At 28.4% G+C, this 12258-nt stretch overlaps 8 protein-coding genes across 9 annotated transcripts; 6 read left to right on the top strand and 2 right to left on the bottom strand.

Annotated features, from left to right (window-relative positions):
• Positions 1 to 179: 179 nt before the first annotated feature.
• Positions 180 to 687, top strand: OCT59_003783 (uncharacterized protein; the record flags this gene model as incomplete). Its single annotated transcript, XM_066147871.1, has 3 exons — positions 180 to 266; positions 469 to 508; positions 566 to 687. 3 exons carry the CDS (start codon positions 180 to 182, stop codon positions 685 to 687), a joined length of 249 nt encoding a protein of 82 aa, XP_065996529.1.
• Positions 688 to 1317: 630 nt separating this feature from the next.
• Positions 1318 to 1953, top strand: OCT59_003782 (uncharacterized protein; the record flags this gene model as incomplete). Its single annotated transcript, XM_066147870.1, has 3 exons — positions 1318 to 1405; positions 1643 to 1772; positions 1842 to 1953. The coding sequence occupies 3 exons, from the start codon at positions 1318 to 1320 to the stop codon at positions 1951 to 1953; spliced, it is 330 nt and encodes a 109-aa protein (XP_065996528.1).
• A 1014-nt stretch (positions 1954 to 2967) lies between these two features.
• On the top strand, positions 2968 to 5006 carry OCT59_003781 (uncharacterized protein; the record flags this gene model as incomplete). The annotated part of the gene is made up of 7 exons (XM_066147869.1): positions 2968 to 3076; positions 3177 to 3359; positions 3506 to 3559; positions 3657 to 3695; positions 3775 to 3804; positions 3874 to 4561; positions 4742 to 5006. 7 exons carry the CDS (start codon positions 2968 to 2970, stop codon positions 5004 to 5006), a joined length of 1368 nt encoding a protein of 455 aa, XP_065996527.1.
• A 334-nt stretch (positions 5007 to 5340) lies between these two features.
• On the bottom strand, positions 5341 to 6140 carry OCT59_003780 (uncharacterized protein; the record flags this gene model as incomplete). The annotated part of the gene is made up of 6 exons (XM_066147868.1): positions 5341 to 5348; positions 5413 to 5570; positions 5632 to 5694; positions 5887 to 5920; positions 6034 to 6067; positions 6129 to 6140. The coding sequence occupies 6 exons, from the start codon at positions 6138 to 6140 to the stop codon at positions 5341 to 5343; spliced, it is 309 nt and encodes a 102-aa protein (XP_065996526.1).
• A 531-nt stretch (positions 6141 to 6671) lies between these two features.
• Positions 6672 to 7945, top strand: OCT59_003779 (uncharacterized protein; the record flags this gene model as incomplete). Its single annotated transcript, XM_025311553.2, has 2 exons — positions 6672 to 6767; positions 6833 to 7945. The coding sequence occupies 2 exons, from the start codon at positions 6672 to 6674 to the stop codon at positions 7943 to 7945; spliced, it is 1209 nt and encodes a 402-aa protein (XP_025170435.2).
• A 250-nt stretch (positions 7946 to 8195) lies between these two features.
• OCT59_003778 (uncharacterized protein) lies at positions 8196 to 9316 on the bottom strand (the record flags this gene model as incomplete). 2 transcript variants are annotated; one of them, XM_066147867.1, is made up of 7 exons in its annotated part: positions 8196 to 8344; positions 8419 to 8454; positions 8533 to 8571; positions 8654 to 8710; positions 8777 to 8787; positions 8980 to 9181; positions 9280 to 9316. In XM_066147867.1, the coding sequence occupies 7 exons, from the start codon at positions 9314 to 9316 to the stop codon at positions 8196 to 8198; spliced, it is 531 nt and encodes a 176-aa protein (XP_065996525.1). The 2 variants fall into 2 exon arrangements, with proteins under 2 accessions (XP_065996525.1, XP_065996524.1); XM_066147866.1 differs by having other exon boundaries at positions 8980 to 9123; positions 9280 to 9296.
• A 602-nt stretch (positions 9317 to 9918) lies between these two features.
• Positions 9919 to 10640, top strand: OCT59_003777 (uncharacterized protein; the record flags this gene model as incomplete). The annotated part of the gene is made up of 2 exons (XM_025328146.2): positions 9919 to 10260; positions 10341 to 10640. 2 exons carry the CDS (start codon positions 9919 to 9921, stop codon positions 10638 to 10640), a joined length of 642 nt encoding a protein of 213 aa, XP_025167926.2.
• A 78-nt stretch (positions 10641 to 10718) lies between these two features.
• Positions 10719 to 12201, top strand: OCT59_003776 (uncharacterized protein; the record flags this gene model as incomplete). The annotated part of the gene is made up of 4 exons (XM_066147864.1): positions 10719 to 10905; positions 11321 to 11569; positions 11705 to 11866; positions 11957 to 12201. 4 exons carry the CDS (start codon positions 10719 to 10721, stop codon positions 12199 to 12201), a joined length of 843 nt encoding a protein of 280 aa, XP_065996523.1.
• Positions 12202 to 12258: the final 57 nt, after the last annotated feature.

Below are 12258 nucleotides of genomic sequence, written 5' to 3'. Positions count from 1 at the left end.
GTGTAACACGTAATTTGTCCACGCCTCATTACGCAATGTTTAATTGTTCTAATCATTAATAAATAATCTACACACTATAAATTACTTTGATAAGAAATTTTACACATTTAATCTTTTTTGTTCTAAAAAATCGCTTAAATCTTATAAATACCTTTCCCTTCAATTATGATAACTTACAAATGAAGATGGTTCACAAAAGAAGTCAAAATAAATTACAAGAACGAAAAAATAAATCCTTTTCGAATAATAAAAGAAAAAGAGATAAGGTGAGTGAACACTTGAGAACCGCCTAGAGTGGTTACTAGGTTCGCCCGTAGTTTTTCAGATCTTTTAGATAGCTTTTTTTATTTTTTTTCTTCTATTTTTTATTTTTTTATTTTTTTATTTTTTTTTGGAGGGTTTAATAAAAGATGGAGTATATAATTGTATTCGGTTGTTATCTGGTTTCTAATTAAAAAATTGGTTTAGGTCAACTCTTTAAACGAAACAATTGAAAATAAAGATAAAGGTAATTATAAATTATTATTGTATAAATAATATATATCAATTACTAACATTTATTTAGAAATTACACAATTAAAACGGCAAAAAACATTTGCCGTTGAATTATATCAACAAAAGTTAAACCAAATAATAGAAATAGAAAATAAATTAGAAAATAATTGCAAATGTATAGAAAATGAATAATTTTGTTAATAAATTATATGTTATTATAATTCAGTTCTCCCAACTATTCTGTTCCCCAAAGAACTACGTGAAAAATTTTTTTTTTGATGGGAGAAAAAAATGATATGTTCCCATATGAAATAAAAATGATATATCTTCCATACGAAACAAGTTTTGTGAGAAAAAAAATCATTTTTTCACGAGAAAAGGAGTTTGTCAAACAAGATCTGCTACTTTTACGTAATTACTAATAGCTCATTTATTTAATATTTGTATAATTTATAAAATAAAATACGAATACTGACAAAAAGTAAATTTTACTTTTAGTTAACAACCAGATCGGCATACTGTACTATTCCGATTAAAGTTTCTAGCACGTTGTTTGTAATTAATTTTGTACTTTTCTTTGTCCCCATTTTTCCCATTTCACAAAAAATTCATCAGATCTTATCGTTCTCGTGTATTTGCTAAAATCCTTCTTTTTGAAACATGTATTTTCTCACGCATTTTTTCCTATATATACAATCCAATTACGTAAAAATTATTTTAAGTTTTCGTAACGTCTAAAACTGTGGTCTGCTTGGAAGGTTTTAGCCTGCCGAGATAGTTTTAATGATAGGAATAACTTTTAATTTATATAATAGATTCACGATGGTCAGACACCGCTCTCAACGTTCAAAGGAAAAACGAATTGCTCGCATTAAGAGCAAGAGAGGAAGTGCTCGTCAGGTAGTTGCAGGTGGGTTCCTCTCTATGATATCCTGGGGGCTTAGATTGTTCTAAAGAGGGCTTGTGGACGTTTGTCCTGAAATGATCCTGTGGACGTCTTTGGATTGTTCTAAAGGTGACTTGTGGACGTCTGTTCTAAAACGAATCTGTGGACGTCTAAGCGGTATCGGTGTCAACCTAAGATGGAGAAACCCGCTTGGTCGAGCTGCGTATAGATCAAGTTAACCAATTTTTTTTCCCCCATTAGATTACATAAAGGAATTGGAAAAAAAGGTGCAGGAACTTCAAGAGCAAGTGAATGGTATGGATCGGGCTTACAGAGATGACCAGAGAGAATTGCTGCGGGTACATAATGAATTAAAGAAGGCAGAGAGGAAGTAAGTAATCAACTTTTTTGCTAATAAGTTTCCTTAAATTAATATAATTTTTCACTTTTATTTTATTAGGATTACTTGTTTAGAAGGGGAGGAAAGGGATGAAGAAGGCCAAGAAAGAAGACAAAGAAGGGGACAGGGACGAGGGAAAAGGGGAAACGTTGTTGTAAGTTGTAAATATTGACGTGCTTGGTAAACTAGTTTTAAGAATGAAGGATAAAATCTAGCGCAAAGAGTAGTGACAATACAAAGTGCAATAAAATTACAGGTATTGCGAATAAAATGACTAAAGAGCCAAAAGACAGCGAATAAAATGACTAAAGAGCCAAAAGACAGAATGAAAAAAAGAAAGATATAAATGAATGTAAACGAAAATGATGCAGACCTAACCTGACGTTATACATTATATGTTATACTGTACGAACCCTGTTGTGATATTAAAGTCAATCGGCAAATATATATATATATATTTCAAATAAATCTTAATAAAAAAATCAACGTGTAACAGAATGATAAATTTTCTTTACCTGAAGATTTTTTTAGGTCTCCCGGTTCGTAAGACGAAAACGTCTAACGTAATGATTCAATTTATGATCGCATTGCACATTGCGCAAGTTTAATAACCCACCTATTATTTTTATTTATTTATTTATTATATATCTAATAATTATTTTCACACAAGAAAAAAAAATTTTTTGTCAATCCTAACTGTTACATTCTGCTACCATCAAAATTGTCATTTTTTTTTTAGTGAGAAAATTTTTTATTTGCGGAAAAAAAAATACCGAATGGGAGAAATGTGGATGTTGCACAGAGTTTAATGTGTCACGCTAAGGTGGTGGAACATCATTATTATAACACAATTAAATCTTACGCGTGCACTTCCATTTTTGGTTCATCAAATCCACTTTGCCATTAAAGTATAAATACACCGCTTCCATTAAAAGATGTAAAGATGTAATTCAATATCGAATTACATATTACGATTAATATGTCCAAACAAAAAAAAAATCGAATTACATATTACGATTAATATGTCGCAGCAAAAAAGCCATGAAATAGAATTACATATTACGATTAATAAATTTATCAAAAAAAAAAATTAAAAATTCATTTTTTGGTTTTTCTTTCTCTAATTCTCTTCTTTTTTTAAAAAAATACTGAATTCTTTCTACCACCTTTATCGCAATTTTAAAATATGGACTCTTTAAGATCATTAAAAATACCAATTATCCAGCTGCAAAAAAGTATTTTACCTTATAATTTTGATTCTGGAGAACAACCCGAAACAGAACAGCCTGCAACAGGTTTGCAAAGTTAATTATTTATTTTGTATCTAATTCTAATAAATCAATTAATATCTACTTCAATTTTGAATCAATATTTCATAATTGGATATATTTAAAGATAAACAAGAACCATTGGTCCTAATAATTTCTCCAAGTGTTACAAGTGACGATAGTTCTTTTGGTTCTCCTAGTGTCGGGGTTGGGGTTTCTGAAACTTTTAGTAATAATGGCACTAAAAAACCAAATATAAATAATGAATTTGACAATGATGATAGGAATGAAGAACAGGATCATGGTCAAGGTTAGTTTTAAAATTAATATGATTTTATATTTAATATATGTGCGAACACGGTATAACAGTAATATTAAAGTTTATTAAATAGTTATTAATTAACACAATTTTATTTACAAAAAGTAAATTCCTTTTTTCTTATTTATATTTTATAGATGATCAAGTAAAAGTATTGGATACCAATACTGATGATGCTAACGAAGATTTTTGTAAGTTTCAATTTATATCTTATAATCTTAGTAATTTAGAGCAAACAGTAATATTTAAATTTATGTTTATTATTTTCTATTTATTGTAATGTATAAGGTTTAACCCAAAAAAATGATAAAAAAAGAACGAAAATTGGTAAATTTTCGCATTTTTTTTCTTACCTTGTTGATTAACAAAAGAGATACTTACTTTTTGTTATTTTAAATTATATTAGATACCTCGATGCGTAAAAGGGCTAAACCGGGTATTGTATAATTCACAGAAAGTAAACTCTGAAACTTGAATTTGAAATAATATATATATTTTTCTTTAGACGAAAAAATATTATTGGCCATTAATAAGATCGGAGGTCCCACAATAGATTCGTTATTATATTCATTGAGCAAATTGAAAAATACCGGAGTTAAAAGTGTAACAATGAACTTGGTTAATAATAATATACGATTTATGGATTCCACAGGAACATTAGTGATAAAGCCAAATCACGTTAACTCCGATGATATAACAATTAATGCCAGTTTTCCTCATTATGATTATAATCAAGCCTCGGATCTCAGCTTCGAGGCAAATATTATCGAATTAAAGAAATTCAAAGAATTGGATATGGCAAGTATAAGATTGGCGGAAGATTTGCATAAGCTGCTAGGTTATATTGGTAAATTGCCAAATAATCCACCTATACGTGATAGGTCAATCTTCAGTAAAAAAGAAGAGTATAGAGAAGCCCTCATTAGTCATTTGGAAAAGATTAATTCAACACAAGATTTTCAATCTTTTCGTGGTACTCAACGTATTAATTTGATTTCTGATGACAATCAAAAAAGTTGCAGTTCTTTTAAAATTTTACCAATTCGTGTGCAAGAAAAGACTTCATCACTTACTGAATTATCTGATGAATTCAAGAAGATTGCAAAAGATTTATCGGAGGATATATTTTTATCCGTAATGGGAGAAGCAAATGAGCAAGGAAATAAAGAAATGGCCAGACGCAAGGAACTAAGGTTTCATGTCGGGTTTTTTAAGTCATACATACAATTACAGGCTTTTTGTGAGATAAACTTAAACAGAAAACAATCAGAGACGACAAAATCTCAAGCAAAAATATTAATTGCTCAATTTTACCCCTTAATTTCTTTACCGAATTTGGAATTGATGCTTCAGTGAGCACCACGTATATACAGGTTACTAGAAGTAGCCAATTTTGATTGGCGACTTTTAGATTCTTTCGAAGAATTAAGCGCATGTTTTTTTAAGAGTGGAGTAAAGATGGCAATTAACTTTGAAATATGGATCAATTTGGTCCGTACAGGCAAGCTGATTAGTTATGACGAAGAATTAAAAACTCAAGAAAGAAATAGGGAAAACAAGAGGATTAAAATTGAAATTATTAAGGAATATTTTGATATTTCAGGGGTTAATTTTGACGAGATGGTTGGTAATGAGTAGGTAGTAAACAGAGAAAAAAAAAATTTTTTTGCAGTCAAATAGTTTTGCATTATAATTAGAATGAATTTATATTATAATGATAAAAAATGGACTTGAAAAGCGTTGCAACCTCCAGATTTATAAATTAGCATTATAAGTAATTTAGTAATTTTACATGAATAAAAGGCTAAATAATATGCAATCTTTTATTGTTTGCGCATTCTAACATTTGCTAAATAAACTTGCTATAATTGCTATCGTTTACTATCATAAATAAATAAATAAATAAATCAATTTGTGGCTTAGCCTATTTTTACATGAAAAAAACTCCGATATGTTATTTATGTATACGTTTTTATGTATCTAAAAAATTAAATGTTAATTAATGATCTAGTTTAAAATTTTAAATTTATAATATTAAACATACCGTCCCATATTTTATTCTCTTTTTCTGCTGTTATTTCAAATTCCTCAAAACCATCATACTCTTCAGAAGTACCACTTTCTGTCTCTGAATTATCATTATCATAATTATCAATGATCTTAAAAGGTCCATAATCATAATCATCAAGAATTTGATCATCGCTAAAGTAATTATTAGGAAAATGTAAGTTATATTTTTTATTATAAATAATCGATCAATTACCTTTTAGATGTATCTTCTAACACTGAAGGAAATGGAACATCAAAGCTTTGATTATTACTGTCACTAAAGTCATATTATAACAACAATTAGTAAATTAGTAAAAGTAATTTTTACTTTTAGCAATGACAGTACGATATATTAGCTAATATTTTAGGAGGTATAATGATAATTTTAATTATTCGTAGATAAAGTAAAAAAATTGACTATGCTGATTTTAAATAAGGGCAATTTTAACAAATAAGGGAAGGTTTTCACTTTGACAATCTCAATTTAGTGTAGCGAGAGGTCCCTGACAATAGGAGAAATAATGGTAAGACAACAGTAAAACAAAAATTTTAAAAACATTGATGAAACTTACCGAAAGTTCATCATTCCAAAAATATGTTTTTCTTTCATATTTACCTAAAGTCCATTCCAAAGTCCAGATGTTCTGATTCTAAAAACGAAAAAACGTTAGTTATAATATTTTTAATATAAATACATTTACATCTAATTACCTGAAAGGCCATTCCAAATGGTTTTTTCTTTCAAGTATCTATATAGAAGGAAGACATAAAATAGAGTGATAGATTGATTAATATACGTGAAGTATGAGTCTTCAGAAATAAAAATCAGCAAAAACAATGTGTATAAATAAGATAGAACAAGTATCGATATGCGCCCAGTCTTAAGCCGCAGGATCCTCTTCAAGAAAATTTTATTTTCTAGAAGAAGAAACCTGAGTCTTGGACGATACCAATCCTATGTATGCGCTTAGTTTTAAGCCGCATGATTCTCCTTAAGAGAAGAAACCGAAAATAACTTAACAATTAATAAATTAAAATTTAACTATGGGCATAATACTGGTGTAATGATGAAAAGATTGATGACATAGTAAATCATGTAAAATTTCTTTTTAGGTCATATTAACGAGGATTTTTTTTCCTTTTTTATGTATTCAACCGCAATATGGAGAATCGTGTGAAATTTCTTAATGAACTGCAAATGCTTTTAACTCTCTTTTTTCCTTTTTTTTCAACATCCAATTTTATATCGTAAACATGGATATCTTGCCAGAAATCGACTTAAGTGAGAACAGAATTACGAATAATACAATTGACAAACTAATCGAAACGCTTAAAACTACCAAGTTCAAGGTTAACCTTATTATACAAATTAAGATATATTTTAAATATAAATCTAAAGTTTTTATTTGAATTAGAAATTGAACCTCGAGAGTGTCTTCACTAAAAATAACAAACAAGAAACCTTTGAAATTTTGAGAAAAATATGCGAAGTAATTAAAGAAAGCACAAATTTGGAAGAACTGATAATTAGTAAAAATGCACTAGGAAAAAGCGGTGCAAAGGCATTAAAAGTTTTTTTAACTAATAATGTTAATTTAAAGCACTTGATAATCGACGACGCGGGATTAGGCGAAGGAGGTACAGTTATATTAGAATCGTTATTGAATTCGAGAAGGAAAACTTCTTATTTAGAAACATTTTCAATAAAAGAAAATGTTTTAGGAAAACAGTGTTCCAAACTGCTTTCTATGGTTCTACATAAACATAAAATTACACTAACAAAAGTAATTTTGTCTCGAAACAGCTTTTATAACTCAGATCTTTGTCGAATAATAGAGTCTTTAAGTTTGTGTAAGAAGTTACAAATTATTAATCTCGAAGATAATTTTTTCACTAAAAAAACATCGAAAATGCTTAGTCGATCTTTGGCTAACTGGCTGGATTTAAAACAACTAATAATTAATGATTGTTTGATATGTAAAAAAGGTGTTATATATATTTTAGAGGCATTATTAAAGGGTACCAATAAAAATATTGAATATCTGGGGTTTCAATATTGTAGTATTGATGAGAATGGGTTCTATACTTTGGCAAGTATAATTAAAAAAAGTCTAATGTTAAAAGTGGTGGAAATCAATGGGAATTATTCGATTAAAAAAAAATGTATGTCAAAGCTAAATTTGGTCTCTAAAAAAAATGGAACCTTGATAAATGGATTTGATGATTTAATTAACGAAGATGATGAGGGAGAAGAAAAGGAGGGAAAGGAAAAGGAGGGAAAGGAAAAGGAGGGAAAGGAAAAGGAGGGAAAGGAAAAGGAGGGAAAGGAAAAGGAACTGGACGATAATGAGGTAGAGGAAATTCATAATGACATGAAAGGGAAAGGTCATGATGGAAAGGAGGGAAAGGAGGAGGAGGGGCTGGACGTAGAGGAAGAGGAAGGAGACTATGATGAAAAGGAGGGAAAGGAGGAGGAGGGGTTGGACGTAGAGGAAGAGGAAGGAGACTATGATGGAAAGGAGGAGTGACTGATGATGAAATCATGAGTTTTATAATAATAATAAGATAGTGCCGTAGTACAGTTGCGATTTTATCGTAAAATTAAAATATTTTGTATATATTGTGCCAGCTGGCAACTTAATAAACATCCCATGACTTTAAATTTTAGCTGAAAAGTTAATTGAACGAATAATTTACTTACATTAATTATTCTACGTAAAAATCATTCATAATTTTTTATTTATTTTTTTTTACATTTTATAATATAAAATTATAAATTCAGTCTAATGTGATAAATCGGATACTATTATTAACCAAATTCATTGCTACACTTTTAACTCCAGTTTTTTTCAATTTGCCCAAAGAATAGAATAATGAATCTATAATAGGATCTCCAATATTACTAATAGCCAATAAACTTTCTTTGTCTAAAGAAAAAAATATATATATATTACTTCAGATTCAAGTTCACAAGTTTTGCTTTCTGTTAATTATACAATACCCGGTTTAGTCACTTTTTTACATATCGAAGTATTGCCTAATATAATTTAAAATACCAAAAAGTAAATATTACTTTTGTTAATCAACAAAGTAGAAAAAAAATACGAAATTTTACCGATTTTCACTCTTTTTTTATCATTTTTTAGGGTTGAGCCTTATATAGAAACAATAAACATAAATTTAGTATTATTGTTTGTTCTAATTATTAAGATTATAAGACATAATTTGAAACGTACAAAAATCTTCGTTAGTATTATTGGTATCCGATATTTCTAATATTTCTACTTGATCATCTATAAATAAGTAAAGAAGAATTTTACTTTTTGTAAACAACAAAAGAAACGATGAAAAAGAACTACCATCACTTTCCCTAACATGTTTTTTGTTTGAATTTCCTTCGATATCTCACGATGCTTATAATATAAATATGAAAATTGGATTAATAACTTTATAATAATTATACATAACAAAATCTCAATATTACTGCTATACTGTGTTCGCCTATATATTAAATATAAAATCATAGTAATTTAAAACTAACCTTCAGAAAGACTTTACCAACCGTGCTATTAAGATTAGAAAGATCGATATTTTTAAAGATAATCCAGAACCATTTGTCCTAATAATTCCTCCTAGTATTACTGGTGGTGATGGTCCTCCTGGTTCTCCCGGTGGCATTGTTTCTGAAACTTTTAGTAATAATGCACTAATAAAAAACAAAATAAAAATAATGAAAATAATGAACTCTAACTTGGCATCGAAATCTATAATTATGAAATATTGATTCAAAAAAATTGATATAAAATTCGATTTATATTGCCACACATTTTATTTTTTGTTTTTTTTTGTTCTCATTTTTTACCTGCACAATTCTTGCATTTGTCTTTAGTTTTTGACATCTTTTTTCAAAAAATAATTCGTGTCTTTTAAAGAAAGAAAGAAATTTAGTTTATAAAATTAAATAATCTAATTACGTTATTTTATTTAATTTTTTGCCGATCGAAATATTCATGTACTCGATCAGAATATTTTAAGGACACATCATCACATACCAGGTCATTTGTGAAACCGATACGAATAGTATATAGTCCTTCCCGGAATATTTTAAAATATTACAATTCGAAACACTATTTTAAATATCCATTTGTACAATTTCAGTATATTTTAAGAATATTATATTAACATACCTAAATTACTGATAAATTACTTTTAAGGATATTTTCCATATCTAATCAGAATATTTTAAAATACCAGTCAATATTACATTTAAAAATTAAGTATATTTTTCGTATAATTTAAACTTATTTATTATTATAGAACACTATTTTAAATATACTGTTCGTACAAATTTCAGTATATTTTAAGAATATTATTACTATATAAGGATATTTTAACCATAAAACTAGTACAGTTTAAGGATGTAGACTTTTTATAGGGAAGCGATCTGTTGCACAATTTTTTAACGTCAACTTTTTTATTTTACGCGTTTTACTGTATTTCAATGTCAAATTCTAAGCAAAGACCTTATGAGCAGGAAAACTATCCTGCTTCACCTGAAATAATATATTATGATAACCGGAAATTTAACTATACTGTTATTCAAGAAGGTGTCTACCCACTAGTTGTGCAATTGAAGTTTACAGAAGCGCCTAATTATTTTCCTGTGCCTGACAATTATATTATTAAAACTACCTGGGGCCGGTCTAATAACTGTCAAACTATTCAATGTTCCATATATTATATAGAAGGTAATCCACATTACTTAATTTGTTTTGGAAATAATTTTCAGCACCAAGTTGTTTCAGTTCAATCTACATTTGATGTTTCCGTTGAATTACATAATGTAAGTTTTAATTCAATTATATTTTTATTTTTTGTATAAGCTCGCAAAGAAAATGATTTAATATGTAATTATTTTATCAGATAATAACTTCAAATAAGAAAACTGCAGTTTCTGGAGTTCATCTCTATGGACTTCAATTAAAATGTATTGATAAAAATCGCAAAAGCAAACCATGGGCATTAAAACTACATGATGAATCAAGTAAAACTACACAAATCAGACATGCTAAAGGTCTTGCAAAATGTGCACAAATAAACTTTGAAAATTCAATTCAAAATTACTACAATCCCAAAGATCACGTTGTCTTAAAGACATTGGAATTTACTGTACAAAATAAGGATTATTATACAACATTTGGAGAAAAAAACCCTAATAAGTAAAAACAAAAATTGCAATCAGTGGTTCATATACAAGATGTAGAAAATGTTCTACGTGATGCATATCGCTATTTTGCAGTTATGGAATCAAAATTACCTCGGGAGTATGCTATTTCTCAAACTCATCAAGAGATTAATGCACATATGGAACAATTAATACCAATTAATTTTGTTGACTTAACTCCTACTATTACACCCGATTTTTCAGAAGAACCTGATATAACTGATCCGATAATTGTTGAGCAAGTTAGACCACTCCAATTTAATAGTTTGTTTAACGTACCCCACCCCCCTCATTTTTGAAAATTTTTTAAAAATAAACAAACATATGTTATATCACGTGACTTATAATAACATCACCGATCTGTATAATATTTAAAAGAATTTCTTTCCAGTGTATTTGAATCTACCAAAGAAAATGGTATAATTAATAAAAGTAATATATGTAAACTTATTAATTGCATTATCTGTAATAAATTAAATTGTATTTTTAGTAAAAATGCATTGAGTAATAAAAAAAAAACTATGTTTATTTTTAAATGTTTACTTAATTTGACCCCCTCCCTCACCTCAATTTTTATATAAAGTTAGGATGTTAAACAAACTATTAAATTGGAGCAGCCTTAACAGTGCAATTGGTAAAGATGCATATCGGAGTATTAAAAAAATTCTTAAATATATAGTACCAGCATATATTCAAAATGAAAAATTAGATCCAGCATCACCAATTATTCATCTTCGTATCTCTGGTGATGGTCATAACATTAGACGAAAGGTAAAACACGTTATGATCACTGTAGCATTATTAGATGATTCAGCAAAACTTTTTGAACCAAATTACCATTATACAGTTGTTCTTTTTCCAGGAATTGAAAATTATTCAACCTTAAAAATTGCAGCAGATACTCTTATTCGAGAATTGCAAGAGCTGAGTAGTATTGGAATGTTCATTGATAATATAGTTTGAAATTTTAAGCTTTATTTTAGCTCTGATTGGAAGTTTCTTGCCACCTGCTTGGGTTTTAACGTAGCAAACTCCAATTATTTTTGTCCATGGTGTAAGATAGCTAAGAATCAACGTGGAGATAGGCAAACTGAATGGATAATTAGTAAAAAGATGAGTATTTTGAATGAAAATCCAAAAGCATATCCAGGTCATCACTCACCTCCACTTTTTAATATGATTCCACTTGACCATTATGTGCCAGATAAACTCCATATTATGTTGCGTATTACTGATCGTTTATAGGAATTAGTGCTACAAGAAATCAAAAATGAGGGATTATTTAATGATATAACTTGAAATATTATAATTAAAGAGATAGAAACCTTAAAAATCCGTTTTGAATTTTGGAAGATTTGTGATACTGATAATTGGTGTTATACTTTCCTGATGGGAAATGATAAGCTTTGTGTTCTTCGAAAATTTAATTTGGCTAAGCTTTTTGATCCAGAACATGCTGCATTAATTAGAAGCTTATGGAATGGATTTGCTGAATTGTATGACCTTTTGGGAGAAAGAGAAACAAATCCACACTATTTTCGCTTAAAAGCAAAAGAATAGTATGAGTTATTTTTAAAAAAAACTGTGGTGAATCCTGAGACTAATATTATTTTAGTA

This window comes from Rhizophagus irregularis, chromosome 12 (genome assembly GCF_026210795.1).
Source record: "Rhizophagus irregularis chromosome 12, complete sequence".
In the NCBI taxonomy this organism is placed as follows: domain Eukaryota; kingdom Fungi; phylum Glomeromycota; class Glomeromycetes; order Glomerales; family Glomeraceae; genus Rhizophagus; species Rhizophagus irregularis.
Note: the sequence above shows the minus strand (reverse complement) of the source record. Positions and strands in the feature narration are given on the sequence as shown.